The sequence below is a fragment of the Dipodomys merriami genome, unplaced genomic scaffold (assembly GCF_024711535.1).
Source record: "Dipodomys merriami isolate MVZ:Mamm:240054 unplaced genomic scaffold, mDipMer1.0.p SCAF_456, whole genome shotgun sequence".
Taxonomy (NCBI): Eukaryota; Metazoa; Chordata; class Mammalia; order Rodentia; family Heteromyidae; genus Dipodomys; species Dipodomys merriami.
The window spans coordinates 21,965-41,924 of NW_027206020.1; the positions used below are offsets into that span (position 1 = coordinate 21,965).

At 48.6% G+C, this 19,960-nt stretch overlaps 1 protein-coding gene across 1 annotated transcript in view; it reads right to left on the bottom strand.

Annotated features, from left to right (window-relative positions):
* Positions 1–365: 365 nt before the first annotated feature.
* LOC138808583 (uncharacterized) overlaps positions 366–19,960 on the bottom strand; it is a 47,323-nt gene continuing 27,728 nt past the window's right edge. The window contains exon 6 of the mRNA XM_069994877.1: positions 366–770. Within this exon, the coding sequence (XP_069850978.1) occupies positions 366–770 (405 nt within the window). The remainder of the gene's footprint in view (positions 771–19,960) is intronic.

The window sequence follows — 19,960 nt, forward strand, 5'->3', positions numbered from 1 at the left end:
CCCGGCCCCGACTCGCCCGGGAGCGGGCCTTGAACTCTGGGCCTTTCGGTCCAGCTGGTGCTGCCCCGCTCGAGCAAGGCTCCGCTTCCGTTTCTTCGCTGCCAACTCGGACCAGGGGCGGGTCCCCTCCGGCCTCCCGCCCCAGCTTCCCGGGGCCGCGCCCGGCAGGAGATACCGCCGAGCCGGTGGCTTTACTCGTTTAATGAAGCAAAGGCCGGAGCCACGGCAGCCACGGCAGCCGGCGTGGGTTGGACGCGGCCCGCGCGCGCGCGGCGGCCCCGGCCGGCGGGGTCCGGCGGGGTCCGGCGGGGTCCTCGCCTCCGGGCGCGGCGCGGCGGCCGGCCTGGCCGGGCGTGTCCGGGGCGCTAGCCGAGGCTGCGCGGCAGGGCCAGGCCGGCCAGCAGGAGCAGCGCCGCCAGCAGCAGGAGCGGCCGGGCCAAGGGCCGCGGGCTGCGCGCCTGGGCCTGGGCCTGCGCCGCGGGGCCGAGCGCCGCCCGCACGGCCGACGAGTTGTTCCCGGGGGTGGAGGCGGCGGTGGGCGCGCTGGCCTCGGGCTCGGAGCGGGTCTGCGCGGGCAGCAGCAGCAGGGCCAGCAGCAGCAGCGGCGGCGCCAGCGAGGCCTGGGCCGCCATGGCGGGGCCGGCTCTGCTCGGAGCTTCGGGTGCTGGCGGGGTCCGGCGGGGTCCTGCGGGGTCCGGCGGGGTCCGGCGGGGTCCGGCGGGATCCTGGCGGGGTCCGGCGGGATCCTGGCGGGGTCTGTCGAGCGAGGTCTGGCAGGGGTGAGCCGGGCAGCAGTTAACGGTTGGTCCCGGACGGGGCGAGCGGGGCGGCCACGTGCAGGGAGGGCCGCGCTGCGCCCACGTCCTCCCTCCCGCGTGGGGCCTCTTCCTCCTGTCACTGACCCCCCCCCCCCCACGTGGTGAAACCTTCCCTCTAGAGCAGGAAAGAACTTTCGTGTTAATGAGTGACTTTATGGGTCTGGGAAGGTGGCTCAGTGGTGGAGCGCTTGCCTTGCATGCATGAGGCCCTGGGTTCGATTCCTCAGCACCACATACACAGAAAAAGCTGGATGGCTCAAGTGGTAGAGCACTAGTCTTGAGCTGAAGAGCCGAGGGACAGCGCCCAGGCCCCACGACCGACAAAAAAAAAAGAGTGACTTTATGGTGTCTCTCCTGCCCCTCCCTTCCTCCCCCCCAGGCCCACCCTGACCCACCTCTGCTGGCACCTGCAGCATTGCTCCCTTCCCACCAGCAGAGGTACCTCAGTCACCAGAGGTCACTGCAGCAAGTACTGAAGGGGGCTCATGATTTATCTAAAACTTTCCTAATGCTTGTCAAACGTTTTGATATATTTGTTGCTTGAGTTGGAGAACACCCATTTCCCATGTGGATTTTGTTTTGCCAGTCTTGGTGCTTGAACTCTGGCCTGGGCCCTGCCCTTGAGCCACAGCTTCACTTTTGGCTTTTTGTGGTTCATTGGAGACAAGAGTCACGGACTGACATACTTTTCTGCCCAGGCTGGCTTTGAGCTGAAATCCTTAGATCTCGGCCTCCTGAATAGTTAGGTTTGCAGGTGTGAGTTACCAGCTCTGGACTAAGCAGCCCCCCTCCCTCTTTAAACTCCTTCTTCTCCCTTAGTATCAAAGTGGAAAAGCCATTTCTTCAGAATATGAGTTGGGGCTGTTACCAGAAATGGGGAATATGGACCCTGTAGTAGACCAGTAGTCTACCACAAGTGTAATTTCTGTGTGCTCTGTAGAGCCACGGCTCCCCTGAGAAATGGCCGCTTCCAGGACTGGCCAGGAGCTTCCCAAGGTGAGCCCAGAGCACCTGCCGCCTGCAAAGTGAGAGGAGGCCGCTCTTCAGAGCCACCCAGGAGCAACGCAAGCAGCTGCCAGCGGCCCAGGCGGGACAGCTTCACCAGCAAAATAAAGTAATGCTGGATGACAGCCCAAAGCATCTTTAAATAAACGGCACGACTCCCGAGGCTTAAATGAAGCACTGTAAATAAACAGAGCTCCCGCTCCAGCGGGATCCCGCAGCACCTCTGCAGTGCGGTGGGTGGGTGGGTGGGTCTGAGGAAGGGCGGCCTGGCTCCCTCCCCTCGGGGTGGGCCTGCAGGGCCCCTTCCTTCCAGACAGCATGGAGGCCAGGACGTTCCAGAGAGCGGTGACCACGTCTCCACTCGGCGTAGGGCAGCCTCCAGAGTGCAAGCTGGCCAGCGGCATGTGTGTGCCTGGTACAGTGTAGTGAAAATGGAGCCCGGTCCCTGTGACACTACTCCTGGCAGAAGTGCCTAACTTGTCTCCTTAGAATTTTCAAGGTTAAAAGCAAGGAGAGTCTGAGAAACTCTCAGTGAGGAGGGTCCTGACATGATGATGGAACCTAGGAAGAGGGAACACTAGGGAACTTAGGAAAGTGACTAAAGCACACAGTTCAGTTAGCAGTGATTAACTGATAATGGTTAATCATAACAAGTACATTGAATATACTGTAGCAGAAGAAACTGGGCTTAAGGTGTGTGGAAAGAGCCTGCTATGCTCAATGTAAAATGTTCCAGAAAGCCCTGATAATTCCTTAGTGCTCCTTTTTGGTGTCCCCATCTATGTTCCAAATAAATATCACCCTAACTTTCATGCTAATTGTTCCATTGTTTTTTTGTTGTAGGGTAATCGGCTTTGTACCTTAACATATCCTTTGGCTTTGAAACTGAGGGGTAGTCACACATTTGGTGCTCACATGTGGTATACACGATTAACAAGCCAGCAAACAACACTTTGCCCCTCAGAGTCTCTTGGGTCCTTCTGAGAATAATGTATTAATTAGTGCATATATTATCCAGTTTTCAAAAGTGAGGTCTGTTCACTTCAGTCAAGTAGGACTACCAGTGTCTGCTGCCTGGGTTCCTTTGTCTCGTGTTTTCTGGTGCCTGGTGACCTTGGATGGCTCCGGACGGACTCCCTGTCTTGAGTGGGAAGTCTGGTGGCCATCAGGGGTTTGGATGGCCTGGGGTAGCCTTGCTGTCCTTGTATGGTCTTGAGAGGCCTTGAGCAGCCGTGGACACCTTTGAACAGCCTTGGATGGCTTTGGGCAGCCTTGAGCAGCCGTAGACACCTTTGAACAGCCTTGGGTGGCCTTGAGCAGCTTTCACGGCCTTTTGCATCTGGCTGAGAGGAAAGTTGTAGATGTAATTAATTTGGTTTCATGGAATTCACTTACCTGATTCTGTGAAGACTTAGATGCTGCTTAGGTATGAGCTTGGGTTCAGGAGTTTTTGCCTGCAGCGGAAAACAGCACTCATTTAACTGCCCTTCTCCTGGGATGGGGTGAGAGCTCAGGAAAGAAGAGGGAAGAGAGGTCAGGAGAGGTGCAGTGGGGTCAGGACAGGAGGAACGAGGAGTGAGAGACAGGGAGAGGCTCTCAGAGACCTCACAGGAGCCCCCACAGTGCTTGCTGCAGTGACCGCTGGTGACTGACTCATCTCTGCTGGTGGGAAGGGTCTGATGCTGCATGTGCCAGGGCTCAAGCAGAGGTGGGTCAGGGTGGAGCCTGGGGGGAGGAAATGACACCTGGTAGCACCCAGATGCTCCCTGTCATATCTGACTAGTCTCTCCCCATCATGTTCTACAAGCCCCTAAAGGTCTCTCAGGGTGACTGCTACCTATATGGGGTCTAGGCTATAATGACATGAATAGAAAGCTTGAACTCTTTATTCTTGAACTTTATTTGGGAGATACTCCTCCCAATTCAGAGTGCAGTCTAGGAGAGCGGGGCTGAACTCCAGACCCTTACTAGCAGGGTTGGTGTGCAAGGCAGTGAACTATAGGGGGTGGGCTTTCCTTCCCACATGGCTCTGTGTTTGCTATAGATGCACATTGATTCTCTGTATTTGTATTTTCAAGGAGCTTGGGTTTCATCTTGGCAAGAGAAATGGAAAGCCTGGTTTCCCTGTTTTCTTCAGCTACTCCTGGCTGGCTCAGCTCTTCCCTCTCAGCCGTGGAAGTTCTCAGATCACAATTCATTGATTTGTGTTTTGGATGAGACAGCCCATCAGAGGTAGCCCTAAGGAACTATTGAATTTTCTGAACACTGCATAGATAAAAGCCTTCTAAGACTGTCTTTATACTCTCTATTAAATTTCTTCATACAAGTAGAGATTATGTCCCCTTTACTCACAGGGGACATATTCCAAGATGTCCCATGGGTGTCTGACACTACAGATTAAGTACCAAGCCCTCTGTGTACTGTACTGTGTATTTTCCTATATGTGCACACTTGTGATAAAGTTGACTTCATTAGATAAAGTATTATTAACAGTAACTAATAAAATAGGACAGCATACTGTAACGAGAGCCACATGAACGTGCTCCGTCAGGATGTCTATTGTACTCCACTCACCCTTCTTATGCTCCTGACGTTGGTTGACACAGTGCCTTTGTGAAGCACCAGCATCACTGTGATATGGCCTTAGGCAGGTCCAGAAGCATCACTTGAACCTGTTGAACCTGGTGACAGTCCGTCAGATAAATGATGTGCCTGCTAAGTGATTTGGGGGTGATCAGGGTGGGCGGGACTCAGAGACCACTTACTCCCAGATGGGACACAGCCAAACAGCCGGAGACTTCTTTATGCCTCTCAGAATTGTAGGCATTTGTGAAGTGTTAAGTCCTGGAATTTTTCATTAATACTGTTGTGCTGTTGACTTCAGGTACCTGAAACCATAGGAAGTAAAACTGTAAGTAAGGGACAGGAAACTAAAATATAATGAGTGTATTTCTTAGTGTATAGATTGCAAGAGCTGGATTCCTTTATCAAAATGTATGGGAAGATAGTATACTAGCAATGTGACCACTTTAGTCTTCCGATTATGAACTTGCTGGCTGGGTTTTCCTTTTATAGTATGCTTATGTCTAGGAATTTTACTGAAATCCGCTCTCTGCTTTTTGCTAGCCATACTGTCTCTTGTTTCATGAAACAACTGTAAAGGACTCTCAGCAGTCTGGCAGAGAGATTCTTCGTAACATGTCACTTTGTGGTTCTGGACTGTTTGCTTCCTAACTTGTTTGTGTCTTATCAATAGAATTCAAAACTTTCAAAGCTGGTTGCTTTTTTTTCTTTTCTACAGCTGTATTAATTCCTTTCCATTTATTGCAATTGTATCCTGGAACAGGCTTATTAAATTCCATGAAGGGTTTATAGGTCCTTTTTTCTGCTTGGCTGTGTTGCCTGCTAGGCTTAAAGCCCTTTTATGATCTTTAACAAAGCTCCCTGTGTTATGTGTTGGTTGAGGTTGCGTTCACCATTGTAACCTAGACTAGTATGTTAAGTGCCAATGCAGACTGTCAGCTGACTGATTGTTCTAAGTGTGTCCATCGTCCTTTCTCCAAAGCTGTCCAAAGTGCTTGACTAGTGGTGGAAGGAATCACTAACTCAAGTGTGCAGGGATTCTAGAAGGGGCTGTGTGCACAAATCCCAGGCAGGGTGGGATATAGGCCTCTGTGCTGGCTGGCTCCTGTTACTATTCTGACAGTGAATGATCTGGGAACTAGCCAAAACAACAAATTAATAAAAAATGAATTTTCTCTAACGCTCTGAACAATTTTGGCTGACTTCCCTTTTATAAACCGTGTTTAGCGTCTAACGCAGAATCAGTAATTAAGAACGTGATTCTTCCAGGGTGAGCTCTTCCATTGCTCAAGCCATGGCTAGTGCATCCATGACAGGACATACATGGAAGACAAGATCTCAGGCTAATGGAAATTACACATGTGGCTAAGGGTAGACTAGCTGTGTGATAATTAGAATACTAAAGCATTGAGTTACCATTTGGAAAGTTGTTTTCTTTGCTTATTTGAAGTTCCAATGAAGACATTTAGAAATCTAAGCATCATTTTCATAGCTCATGAATGTCAATCGTTTGGCCCCTCCCAGATGGAAGCTTTGTTTTTCTCTATGTAGTGAGTCTCACTAGAGGTGCTTAAATATAATTGAACTCAAAGGCAAAAAGGCATCTTGAGAAGGAAAATGGCAAGATCAACTCTAGGACTGCTGATTTGTCTACTCTGTCCACCAGCTGTTCTCCAAAGCAGGGAGGAAGGCAAGGCTTGAGGGCCACACAGAAGACAGGGCACAGCATTATTGATGGTTGTAAAGGTTGAGTCAAGGACAAGAGAAGACAAAGATATAAAATGTGGGAAGGAGAAAGGGAATCTATCTGTGTGGGCAGAGAACCCACAAGCCCTAGGGAAGCCTGGTCCCCTGGAGCTCTGCCCTTCACATTGATTGGTTAGTGGCTGTCTTTCAGCTCTGGGGAATTAAAAAATAACTCAGATAATTAAAAAAAAAAGATTCCCCAAGGTAGCAGACATACAAAATTGATATTCAAACACAATTGATGATTTTTAACACATGTTCCAAGTAAGCAGTTAAAAGATATGGAAGAGATCACATCAGTGATAGTAGCACTAAGATAGAGAACTTAAGAATAAAATGAAAAGAATGTTTCAGAACCTAAGAGGAAGCAGTAACATACTAGTGAATCCACAGAGGAGTCTCGAGCAGGTAGAGTGCCTTACACATGGTTAGGGTGCCTCCATCATTGAGACACTAGTTCTCCAAGTTTTCAAATTTAAGGTGATATCAGTAAAGATACAAAATGAACAACAGTTAAGTGTAGGCGGGACTGGACATACTGATTCTAACATTGAAACAAAAAAAAAAAAACAAAAAACATGGTTGCATAGAACATTTAAAAGGAAAGAGTGCCAAAGAGATCACACTTACCAAATATCACAGCAGGTCACCAGCCCTTGTAGGGAAATTACAGTCAGGAGTGGAGTAATATCAGGATAACATCAGGTGGTGTGCACAATGGTGGTCCTATAGTGATATCAGCCATCTTAGTATGCCCGGGTTGTTCACACCACCACAAAGTAGCCCAGTGGAACATTTCTCTGGTTGGCTTCCTGGTAAATGGTGTGTGAGTGTCGTGTGGTAATGTGCATGCGTAGACAGATGAATGAAATAGGAAATTCAGCAATAAGTTCAAGCGTAGGCGGAGGACATGATAAAGGTGATGTGTCAATTTTCTGGGCCGAGGATGGTGTTGTAGTAAATGTTATTGCCCTAGTGAGATACAGTAGGTTTATATCTTACGCTGAATACCAGAACAAGCTCTGAATGTGTCAGAGAGCCAAGTGCAGAAAATGGAATTATGCCAGTGCTAGATGAAAACATGAGTGAGTAAGTCTTTTCAAAAAGTAGTACTTAAAGTTTAGGTTCACCGACAGAAAAGATGAATAAATTTGACTACATTAAAATATTGCAGCAAAAACCTTTTGCCTGTAAAGTAAAAAGACAAAAATGTCAGCTGTGAGAAAAATCTTTGTAACATATTTTTTTAGTTGAGAAAAGACCAAAATCTCATAGGAAAAATAATCAAAAGAAACAAACAACATGGATACTCACATGCATGCATACACCTTTATGTAAATAAACGTTAATATTTTTCTTTTGGTGCCAGTACTGGGGTTTGAATTCAGGGCCTTGAGCTCTCCCTTGGCTTTTTTGCTAACGGCTAGCATTTTACTACTTGAGCCACAACTCTACTGGCTTTTTGGTGGTTAATTGGAGATAAACATCTCATAAACTTTTTCGCACAGGCCGGCTTTGTACCATGATCCTCAAATCTCAGCCTCTTGAATAGTTATGACTACAGATGTGAGACACCAGCATCCAGTTTTTCAAACTGCTTTTCTGATGCCTGTGTTTTAACAGTTCTGTGGTCTTCCCTTTCACAGGTCCACCTAGGGGTAGTCTGTGCTTCTCATCCTTCGTGCTGCAGGTCAGCACATTGTCTGGTCCGGAGCAGAGGTCCTCAGGTACATGACCCGCCCTCCTGGCAGGAAGACATGCTTAGTTTTGACCAGTCCATGCCTTTTGCTTCTCCAGTGTGTTTCTGTATACTTAGCTAGGTTTAAGCAAAAGTAGTTTGTTTGCCCTGAGATTTTTGCTTGGTGTCTACAGAGGGCAGCTCTGTGCAGGAGGTTTTTAGCTGTGCTTTGAGGGATTGTCTTTCTTCTTGCCCACCTTAGACATTCTTTGGAAGTCACAGTGGCTGAAAAAGCCATGGACGAACATGTATGTGACTTACACCCTCTTGGAAAGCTTGGACTTTTTTTTTAATTTAATTTAATTTTATTTGTGAACATACTGTACAGAGGAGTTACAATTACGTGGGCAGGATAATGCATACATTTCTTACCAAGCTTGGACTTTTTTATGTTCACCTTTTGCTCCATGAGCTGGTGTGGGGAGAAAAGAAACTTGAACTGATCCCTTTACTGTGTACTTTCTTTTACTTGGCCTTTCCCCTGCAAACTCTGCAGAGAAAGTGAGCAGTCCCCATCGCCATCTAGCTGAGAGGTCTAGAGAGACGCTGGCCTGGGCCTTACAAGTGGGGCTGGCCTAGCGGCTGTCAGTGAAACAAACCTTAAGATCTTCCTGTCTATCCTGTATTGGAATTATCTTTCCTTCTTCCCAGTGAGTGTGGAAAGCCACATGGATTGCTGCCAGTAGTGCTGTGCTTTCCAGGCCGACAGCAAGTTTCTGAGCTGGCCGTGCCGTGCCTGTGACGACTTGCTGGTGACTAGCTGGCTGGCGGGGTGGGGAATTTCTTCACTGTCTCTTGTTTACTTTCCTTTTCCCCTAAGAAGTCAAACCTAATACTTGCTACTGACCAGAATGTTTCAATTCCTGGGAGACCAAACCCCTTACCATGGCAGCTTGAAGAATAATCCTAATTTATCAATCCCTTTAGAAGTTCCTGTATTAAAGAAGCTGTGAACATTTAATGTTTCTAGTCACCATTGCTGTCATACTTCATTTTATCTTGATTAGATCATTGATGTTCCCCCTTATGTGAATAGCTAAGAAATATGTTCATTAAATCAGATCTCCTGGATAGTAGTATAAAAACAGACCTTTCCCAGCTCTGTGTTGGCAGCTCCCCTAGTGTGTGTCCCCATGGCCATGTCCCCAAACCTTATTCTCCTAGCCCATGTCCCCCACGCTTGAATTCCTGAGCCTGTGCTCCCGTGCTTGCATCTCACTGAGCTGGTGGCTGCCACTGGTCTTCTGGCTGCACTCCCCTGAGCCTGTGCCCCTCCCAATCCAGTGCTCCTGTTAGCCTGTGCCTTATCAGCCTGTTTCCCACAAGCCTGTCCTTCCTAAATTTGTGTCCCTCCAGCCTGTAGCCTACCTGTGCCTCCCTGATCCTGTTCTCCTATGAGCCTATACTCCCAACCAAGCCTGTGCTCCAAGAGGTTGCCCTGCAACACCACCCACCTCTGGAGAGTCAAGGCCACTTCCATCTGAAGAGCCCTCCTGCCCTAGCTCTCCTCCCTCATCAGAGTGGCTTGATGCAGCTGGAGTTTTACTTTCATTGTTGAGAAGTATCACATCCACAGGAAAGCACACATGGAAACATGCAATTGGGAGAGAGCAAATGTGCCTCCCCCAGTAAGTCACAGATGCGGGCAGCGCAGACCACTCCCTCAGGCGTCCACAGGTGCTGGGCCTTTCAGAGCACACCGCATCTACTTCCCCAGGCCTAAAGGTTGTCACTGAAGTGGATGTCTGGACCTGCATTCTAGTGATGCCAGTTTGTTTTTCACTTTTTAATAAGCTGCCTGCCCCCCAGCCGTTTGAGGTCTATAGCAAAATGAAGCAGAATGTATTGAGATTTCCCATCTATACTCCCTGACCACCCCAAGGATCCACCTCCACTGTCCACACCTCAACAAGAGGGGACATTTGTGTGGTGCTGCAGATACTATACATAGTATTTTCTTGTGTTGGGATACTTGGGTGGTATTGTACATGTGTCCTGGCTTGTCCAGGAACATGTGGTTCCTGGCTCGTCATCCTTCCCGATATGAGTCATAGGAACTCCAAACTTCCCTGGTCTTGAATGGCCATGGGGAAATTGTCTCATGCATTGTATCTGACAGGAGGTCAGAAGTCCCTCTTCATTCCAGAGGGCTCCTACTTCGTTCCCTGAAGGAAGGAAGTCCGGTGTATTGGGACTGCTGGACCTTGCCTTGCTGGGTTTCCCTGCACAGGCTTTTAGCAGTCATACCTGTGCTGTGGGGTCTCCATAGGACCCCAAAGGACAAGCCTGGGGGCTTCTGGACAGCTGAGTGTGTAGAAGGCAGTGTCCACAGAGGGCAGGGAGCTCCACGTGCCTTACCTGGGAACCCAGCAAGCATAGTTAACTTTCCCACACCTTGAGTTGCTTGCAGTGGAGTCGTCCATTGCCGTGGGCGGTCCTCTTCTGTTTGACCTACTTGTGCCTGTTGGGCTGAAGGTGGATATTTACTCTCCCCTGGTTTTGAGTAACTAAAGTGCTCTAACCATCAGTATTTCCTGATTCGGAAGCACAGGGCCTCAGTGTAAGTGGATGTGGCTGGGGCCTCCCGTGGGGCCTCCCCTCTGCCTCTACCCCAGACACTGGGCATTTCTTGGGAGTTTCTGTCTGATTTCTACCTTTCTGGTACCGTATACTAGTGGGAGTCTGGTTTCTCATTTCATTTCCCTGATGTTCTTGAGATTGGACATTTCCTTTACAAGCTTAGTGGTCATTTGGGTTTCTCTTGCACGTACAGTGCCCAGATAAAGCTTCCTCACTGTGGAGTAGGGCACCTCTGCTGCGGCTCAGGCAGTACATACATCCCTTCTTTAAGGAAGCACCTTGCTTTCTTCTGAGGATTATCACAATTGCGTGACCATTTCTGACTCCTATCACTGGTATCTCTTCTGGAGTTATCTATCAAAATCACTTTAGCTCACATCTTATTCAGACATGTAGTAGTTCACATAGCAATGCACACAGCTCCACCTCTCAGCCTCTGCCTCCAGCTCCCTGGCTGGGGCAACCGTGGTGCTGGTGTGAGCCTTGCTCCCGGGGATTATCTCTGAGCAGAGTTGCAGGGCAGATGTAGATTCTGTTCTAAGTACAATCTGGTGGAAATACAGGGAGGTGGACATGGGTTACCTATACTCCTTTTGGTCTATCTGCTTCGTAGGAGGAGTGGCTACCTCTGCAGACTTTCCCTCTGGCCTCCAGTTTGGGGACATAGGTGTGTGTCACAAGTAGGTGGCCATACGATAGGCTGCTTGAAAACCAGGAAGTTGCAGGCAGATGGGCTCGTGCTCGTGAGGAGGCCAGGTGTACTGCAGTTTTGGGCGGGAGATGGCTTGGGTTGGAGGCACACATCAGCTGGACTTGGCTTAGTTTGTCTGTGAAAAGGGGAACCCAGCAAACTTGCTTGAATGCTTCACTCATGTTATTTGGGGAGTAAAATATGCTAGTAAATTTTAAACTATTTTGTAAAATGTGAATTTCCACCTTTATCCTTAACTTTTTCCTCATCTGCTTTTGAAAGGGTGCTGAAGGAATGCATCTGGCGAGCCTCAGCCGGGAAAGGCTGGGAGGCTGGCTGACAGCTGAGTTTGTCTGACAGGCTCTGGGCTCTGAGCTTGAATGGGCTGTGCTGCCTGCTAAGTTCTGCCATTCCTGAGCTTCCTTGATGCGGCTCACTGTCCAAGGAGCTCTCATGCCAAGCCTGCACAACGTCACCCACGACCCATCTCAACAAGTGCAAGGCCAACCCCTGTGGCTGCTTGCCAGGTTTCTCACACTGCGGCTGCTTGCTAGGTTTCTCACACTGCAGGCTTGAGAGTCGTACTTGGCTCCTACTTTGTGGAGCAATATCCTGGTATGAATGCTACCTGTAAAAAGATTAACAGGTGGTTATATTTGGTTTTGAGTGCCTTCAAAGCACTGGTATTTATTAAATCAGGGTAAACTGTGACAGAGTTGTGGCCTAAAGTTCCCTTTCCATGAGTATTTTGACTAGTAGGCTTACCTTGTAAAGCAGTCAGAAGTTGCCATCCTATTGAGCACATTCTGGCAATAGGTAGCAGTTGAGCATAGGAACAGAGAGGTTTCCTTGAGTCTTAAACTGCTCTGGTGGAGGACATGAGGAATCTGAGTGAGCCCAGAGGGAAGTGTCATTCTGAAGCTGTGTCAGAAGGCAGGACGTGTGACTCACCACTCCCACACTGTACTCCATGCTCCCTTCCCAAAGCCCAGGCTATGCGAGAGCCAGCAGGATGGCTCTTCAGAGAGCCTTTGCCATCTGTTCTATGGCTTGAATATGAAATGCATGCGTTGCCGCGTGGTCTGCTCCTTTGTCCCAGAGGTTCTGAAACAGGTGGTTTTGGGTGTTTAGTTTCACTTCTTGGTGGTCAGGGGAGGTGGACCACCTCAGTCCAAACGCTGTCTGGGCTCCTGGGGAGGTGTTCGAGCTCCCTGCTGCACAAGACCCAGCAGAACCTTGTTTGCTCTTGGCATTGGATGATGAGGACACTGGCAGTGTTGTGCTGTCTTTGGTTCACCCAGCTTGTTCCTGAGACAGCCCAGAACGAGACGCTAGTTGGAGGTCACGATCTGACATGATCTGTGATATTCTGATGTCATCCCATTCTCTTTGCAGTATAGGCACATCAGGGGTCACATCACTGACTTCGTGAACATGGCCATCTTTGACCATAACCAAAGCATCTCCTGCCTCCCTGGGGTTTGAATCTTACAGGTTGAATTTCATAGTTGAGACTTCTTAAGTTTATAGCAGTTGATCCTAAGGGTTCTTGTGGCAGTAGATTTCACTTGGTCATGTTTGTCTGTAACTCACATGAAGAATGATTGTCTGCCCGGCAGTCTGTCACTGTGAGGTTTTGCTGCAAGAGGCTCCAAGTGGGCTCTCTGTCAGATTCAATACTAGGACTCATACTTAGTATTTAGAAGATTGTTGTCATTTTAGAAGATCTTGTCGTTACTACACTTCCATTGGGTGGAGATGGCATTCTCTGAGTAACACTGGCCGTGCTGGGTGAGAAGGTGCGTGTTCTCAGGGATGCTGAATACCATGCCACCGCTGGCTCGATGGGGCCTAGCCTATCCAAGCCCCGTGTTCACCCCCCTTTGCCACAGAGGAAAAAAGGAAAAGTCATCTTTGCATCTAAGACAGGAGCAACTGTTTGAGCTTGTTCCTTTGGTGTAAACGGTGTCTTTGATGCACATGGGCAGGCCTGCGGCCCGTGCCTTAGAGCAGCCTTGTTCCCATCACAGCTGCCCTCTTCTTCAGGTGCTACACAAGTCTCTGGAGAAAACTTTTTGTATTTCTGAATTTGTTCTAAAGGCCTCCACCCCCAACCACATCACCCTTGAACTGTAGTTTCTTCATTGTACCATGGACAAGACAGGCTCTCTTCCTAGCACTCTTTCATTTTACCTTTTTTTTTTCTTTTACTATGAATTTTTTTTAACAGTTCAGACATTAGAGGGGGTCCCCGGGACCCAGCCTGATCATACTCTTTAGGGCACAAGCCCAAAGGTAGAAAAGAGAAAGAGGGAGAGAGAAAGGGAGAGATACGGAAAGTTGGACATGATTGGCAGAGAGAGCAAAGAGAGCCTGAAAGTAAACAGACTTCTGACCATTTACCACTGCAGTGGCAAAAACTGTCTACATCTGAGAATGGCATAAAAAATTAGGCACTCTGGCTTGCCAGGGAGTGTAGGAGGCATTTCAAAGGGGTTTCACGGCTTGGGCGTGACTCATAGCACCCCATTAAATGTGTGGGAGAGTCAGTCTGGTGAGTGAAGGAGAGCTGACCAGGCAGAAGCGACGTCCCAACTTCCCCCAGAGCCCTCTAGAGAGAAATGGCGGCCAAGTCCCCAAAACCAAGTGTCGGCTCTGAAGGTGACAGGCCTTTCGGCTAAAGGCTGCAGGAGCTCTCTGGCATGGCGCCACATCTGGACAGAGACTGAGCAACAGAGAAGCGTAGAGAGTAGTTTCACTCACCAGAGTAGAGAAATGGTGTGGACGTGGATGTGAAGGCCAGCAATGGTATTGGCGAAAAGTCTCATGTGGTGTCTCAAGGCAATTCAGTTCTCAGAAAAGGGGTGGTTAGGAAATTCTAATGTTTCCAATTCAAAAACCCCCATCCCAGGTCTCAGCACCATATGTAAGGTATATTAAATAGGTTTTGTTAGCTAGCCGCCGAAGAGAACACCATGTGCTACTCAGGCAGGAGAAGAAGTTTCTTTCTTTTTTTTTTTTTTTTTTTTTGGGTCTGGTCGTGGGGCCTGAACTCTGGGCCTGGGCGCTGTCCCTCAGCTCTTCAGCTCAAGGCTAGCGCTCTACCACTTGAGCCATAGCGCCACTTCTGGCTTTTTTCTTTTTGCTTATGTGGTGCTGAGGAATCGAACCCAGGGCCTCAGGCATGCAAGGCAAGCGCCCTACCACTGAGCTACCTTCCCAGCCCAGAGAAGAAGTTTCTTTACTCAACTGTTGCTCCCGCTGTGCACAGTGGAGAGGCATGGCCAAAAGAAAGGGGAGACCCACCCCTGCCAGGACTTACCTAGGCCAGGGACAGGAAGAGGTGTGGCCAGGTACAGGAAGGGTGTGGCCATACTGGATCCAGACGTGACCTCAGGGTCTGAGATCCTCCTAAAGTCAGATGGGAGGCATGTGACCAGAGGTGGCCCAGGATGTGACCTAGCAGAAGGGGAAGGTGACTGACTGCTTCCAGGTCTGCCAGTTACCTAGGTAACAGATACTGGGCAGAAACTTAGCCAAGAGGTAGGGAGGTGTCTAGTCAAGTGGGACAACTTCTTGGTTACTGACAGCTCGTGTGTATAACAGCGATGCTAGGAAATAGTAACTGAGCTGGAAAATTCCCAGTTCCTGGTGCTGTGCTATTGTAATGTCACCGTGAGCATGGTACCCACATGTGCAGCGGTGCTATTGTGTGGAAGTACAGTGGTGGCGGGGGTGTGCTGGCTCACAGTGGTCACCCTAGCTGCAGGGAGGCTGAGATCTGGAAAACAGGCTTGAAGCTAGCCTGAGCACAGAGTTCACCAGACCTCATCGCAAACAATAAAAAGCTATCCTGGTGGCCCACGTCGGTCACTCCAGCTATGTGGGGTCTATAAGTAGGAGGACTGAGGTCTAGTCTGGCCTGGGCAAAAAATGAGACACTTTCAAAAATAGTAAAGGCAAAAGGTGTTGGTGCCATGGCTCAAATGGTAGAGCTCTTGCCTAGCAAGCATGAAATCTTGAATTCAGATTCAGATATGACAAAAACTAAAACAAAACAAAGCAACCCAACCCAGCAGTACAGCAACACAGTTATAGACAACATGTAATACTCTATTGTGTTAATAATCAACTCAGTGTGTGTGTGTCTGTGTGTGTGTGTATACTTATTATTATTCTTTTTTTGTTGGTCATGGGGCTTGAACTCTGGGCCTGGGCACTGTCCTCTACTCTTCAGCTCAAGGCAAGTTCTCTACCACGTGAGCCACAGCACCACTTCTGGTTGTCAGGTAGTTAATTGGCGATAAGAGTCTCATACATGTTCCTGCCCGGGCTGGCTTTGAACCGTATCCTCAGATCTCAGCCTCCTGAGTAGCTATGATTACAGGCGTGAGCCTTGGCACCTGGCTGACTGTGTATATTTAGTAAACTAAGCTTCCTATGTTTTAGAGGGTGTGCAGAAAGTTGCCTGTAAGTGCTTGCTGGCTGCAGCTTTGGCTGTCTGTGTGAACCCTTGATGCTCCATTGCATCAGGTCTGTCTTTGTTTATTATGGCTCCACAAGCATTCCATACGTGCATGCCATGTAGCTCGGTGTGTGGTGGACTGCGTGACACTCCACAACATGCACAGGTGGTGAAAAGGACAGCACGCACTGTTGATCAGAATGAATCCTTTGTTAGTTAGCTCAGTTGTAAATAATGTGGTGTCCATACTCCACTTCTTATGAGAGCACATCTGTGCAGTGAACACACTAAAGTTCTTTAACAGCTCCTGTGTTGATAATTATTTAATTATTGAAAACCTGGCATATGCCCATAATCCCATATGCATTAGGTAGAGATGGGAGGATGGCGGTTGGAGGCCAGCCTAGTCAAAAGGTTTGTAAGAAGCCATCTTACAGAACAAGCTGGGTATGGTGACATGTGCCTGTCCCCCCAGCTATGCAGGAGAGTCAAGGTGCTTGCCAGTTTGAGCAAGAAATGTGGTTAAAAAAAGCTAAGGCTAGAAGGGCTGCCTCAATCTCTTGAAGTGCGGTGCGTGTGTAGCAAACGCCACATTCGAGTAAGAAGTGGGCACAAATGAAGCTAAAGACCCTTCTTGTGCCCCTGTTTGGAGAAGTGCGCAGTGAGCAGTTCCTGTCTTCTCGGCCGTCACCAGCATAACAGCAGCTCCTGTGGGAAGCCAGCAGACAGAGCCTCCCGGCGCCTAGCTGTTGCCAGTCATAGTTTTAGATTCATACTGACAAGGTCTAAACATTTGTCGTCTGTTTTTCATTCATCTTTAGGCTTTCTCTATGAACTTTATCTAAAAATTTCACTATAAGGAAAGCAACATTTACAGTATTAGGATAATGTAAATATATTTTACCATAGAGCCAGGAGGTATAATTATGTAGCACAAAACCCTTGCCAATCGTAGGAGAGTGCTCACAGGAAGCGATGGAGGCTTTTTAGGTCTCTGTGCTGCTCCCGGCTGCTCCTGTTGCCATGGCTTCTCCTGCCTGTTTCTTGGGTTCTATTTTTGTTTTGCTGGAGCTTTTCCTTACTCAGCTGCTTTGTGTAACCATGGCCAACAGGCTACACTGCTCAAACACGTAATTATTTTCTTTCTCCTTACCTGATTGATAATCTGGCTGGGTCTGAAATTCAAGGGTTTTTTTTGTGATGCCTTCAAACTTAGAAACTATTCTTGGTAGTTTTCCAGTCTACTATTATAGGTGAGAAGTTGGACACTGGTCTTGTTCTTTTCAGGCAAACCTCTTCTGCCCACCATCCTCAAGCACGGATAGTTGGATTTCTCCTTACCTGCTCCCTTCTGCTTGAGGCCCATGAAGTTGCACCCTGAAAAGTTAGATTTTCTTTAGAAGTGATTCTCAAGCTTCTTTGTAGACAACGGTATGTTGCCTCGTGGCTGCTGGCTCTTTGGAGGACCCCTTCTTCACCGCAGGGCCTTGTTTTACAGCTCCTGCTCCTGGCCAGGTCACCCTGCTTCCTTCCGTGGCTTTCTTGCCTTTGGTTCAAACCATTCTGTCATTTTTGAGCAATATTGTGGCTCATTCACTACACCCCAAGCTACTTGTTCTGACATTTTGACAGGACCTTGGCAGAATGGAAAGGAGATATGTACCTTACCAGCACTTTGAATCAGAAGACTTTTTGGGTCACTCTTGCAAAATGGAAAATTCTGGACCATGAGTCCCTTTGATAGTGGATGTTCTCTCTCCAGCAGCAACATCACTCAACACTGTCAAAGGATTTGGAAGAAATGAAATGTGCCACTTTCCATGAATTTGTCTGCAGCAAATATAAATCTTGTGTGAGACATGGGGTACTTTTAGATATCATCTCATGTTATGTAAGAGTGTTCCATAAACTTAAAAATAGCTGGGCACTTTTGTTATGGTTGCCTTGAGCTTTACTGTTGGATTTCCCATACTTGAGCAGTGCATCTCCAAGAGAGAAGATGTCACCACCTCAGCAAGCTGGGGAAGGTGCTGTAATCCGCTCTGCAGGGAGGACAGAGGTAGCCCTTAGCACTAGCAAGCTGCTGGATAATTCATCTAATGTGGAAGTGCTAAATCAAAAGCAACACTGTGATTAAAAAAGAATGGTAGCAACTAAAATCTGTGATAAATTAGATCTTCCTCTTCTTCCTCTTCTTCCTTTTCTCCTCCTCCTCCTCCTTTTTCTCCCCTTCCCCCACCTCCCCATTTCCCCTCTTCCTTCTCCTTCTTTTTGTACCAGTACTGGAGTTTGAACTCAGGGCCAGAATGCTGTTCCTTAGCTCTTTCACTCAAAGTGGGTACTCTACCAGTTGAGCTACAGCTCCATTTCTGGCTTTTTGGTGAATAATTGCAAATCCTGCACAGGCTGGATTTGAACAGAGATCCTCAGATCTCAGCCTCCTGAATAACTAGGATTACAGATGTGAGTCACCAGCAACTGACAGGTCTTCTGTGTCTGAGCAGTTGGCCTCGGTATGTATGTATGTGAGTATGCTTGTGAGTATGCTTGACCTCAGGGCCTGGGTCACTGTCCCTTAGTTTTTTTCTCAAGGTAGAACTCTACCACTTGAGCCATAGCTTCACTTCTGGCTTTTCGCTGGTTAATTGGAAAGTAAAGTCTCAAAGACTTTTCTAACCAGGTAAGCTTTGAATTGTGAAATCCTCAGGTTTTAGCCTCCTGAGTAGCTAGGCTTATAAGTGTGAGCCACTAGCACCTGGCTTCTCTATGGTTCTAATGTCTATGTTTATAAGAGAAGTTGGCCACTAACTTGTTTTTTTTTTTTTATTTGGTCAAGGGGCTTGAACTCAGCCTGGGCCTGGGCCTTGAGCTTTTTTATCCAAGAATAGTGCTCTACCACTGTGAGCCACAGCTCTACTTCTGGTTTCCAGGTGGTTAACTTAAGAAAAAGTCTTTCCTGTCTAGGCTGGCTTCGAACTGTGATCTCCAGATCTCAGCCTCCAGAGTAGCTGGGATGACAGGCGTGAGCCACTGGTGCCCAGCAGCCACTAATTTTTAATATCTGGACCATCTGTGACAGATTTTAGCTCCAGGGTTTTACAGGCCTCATACAGAGTTTGGGAGGACTCCCCTACTGTGTGCGCACTAGGGCAGTCTGTGTGGAGACGTGTGTCTCCACGATCCCTCCCTTGTTCTTCAGCCGTCCTGGCTGGCTGTTCTTTCTCCAGGACTACTCTTCTCCTGAACAGTATCCTTGCAGTCCACCTCAGGTGTGATTTGTTTTCATGGTGAAGTGTTGTGTAGAGTACAGAACTTCAGTGTCTCTGCCCACAGCCTGAGTATCTCCACATAATTTCCTGGTCCTGGTTTGTGGCTAGTTAGTGCCTTGTTGTAGGAACAAGGAAGTGATTCAAGAGGTTTCTGTCACCAGTGATTAGAAGCTTTTCTTGTGTGGGCAGTTATGCATTGAAGGCCAAATATAGCAGCAGTTTAACACATAAAACAGAGTTTTAGTATTTGTTGATTAACCTTACCAAATACTTTCAATTATAACATTACTGATGGAACCTGAGAATCTCTGCATGCAAACCCGAGTCTGTGAGGGAGGGTGGTAACAGGCTCAGGGGAGATAGTTGGTAGTGACCTTGGGCAGTCTGTGTCTGTCGCCACCTGTCCAGGATAGTGGTTTGCAGTCTCTGCTGACCTGAGTGTAAGAGCAGAGCACGAGGGTGCTCCTGTCTCAGTCCACACCTTGCCACATCTGTGTGTCTACATCTCCTTGGAGTGAGAGGAGAGGAGAGCGGTTAATGGGGCTGGAGCACCCACAGTCTGTGTGTTGAGCGGGAGGCCTTGGAAGGCGATGGTGTAACTGAGTCCTAGTGAGAGGGCCCAAGGACAGAAGAGGTGGGTGACGCTGAGTGCCAGTCCCGGGCATGCGCTGATGAGGTTAGAACTCCTGCTCACACAGGCAGGCAGGCAGAAAAGAAGGACACACCTTCTCCCCCTCCTTAGGGCACTCCGCTACTCACTGCCCAGCAAACAAACCAGACCTGCTGGGGAATGAGCTCAGGGCCGACTGCAGCAGCCCTGCTGGAGTCTGAGCCCCGCCCCCCACCTGTCCCATGTGCTGGGAGAGCTCTGGCCAGTAGGCAGACCCTGAGGAAGAGGCCACAGACCCTCCCGAGAGGCCACATCCTCATTTCCACCCTCTGCATCCTTAGCTGTCATGTTCCACCCACCCCAGGAGCCCATGCAGGTGCCCGCTGGACCCTCAGCATGGGACCAGCACTCACGCTCACGCGGTCTTGCCCTGCCTCTTGGGCTGCTTGACTCAT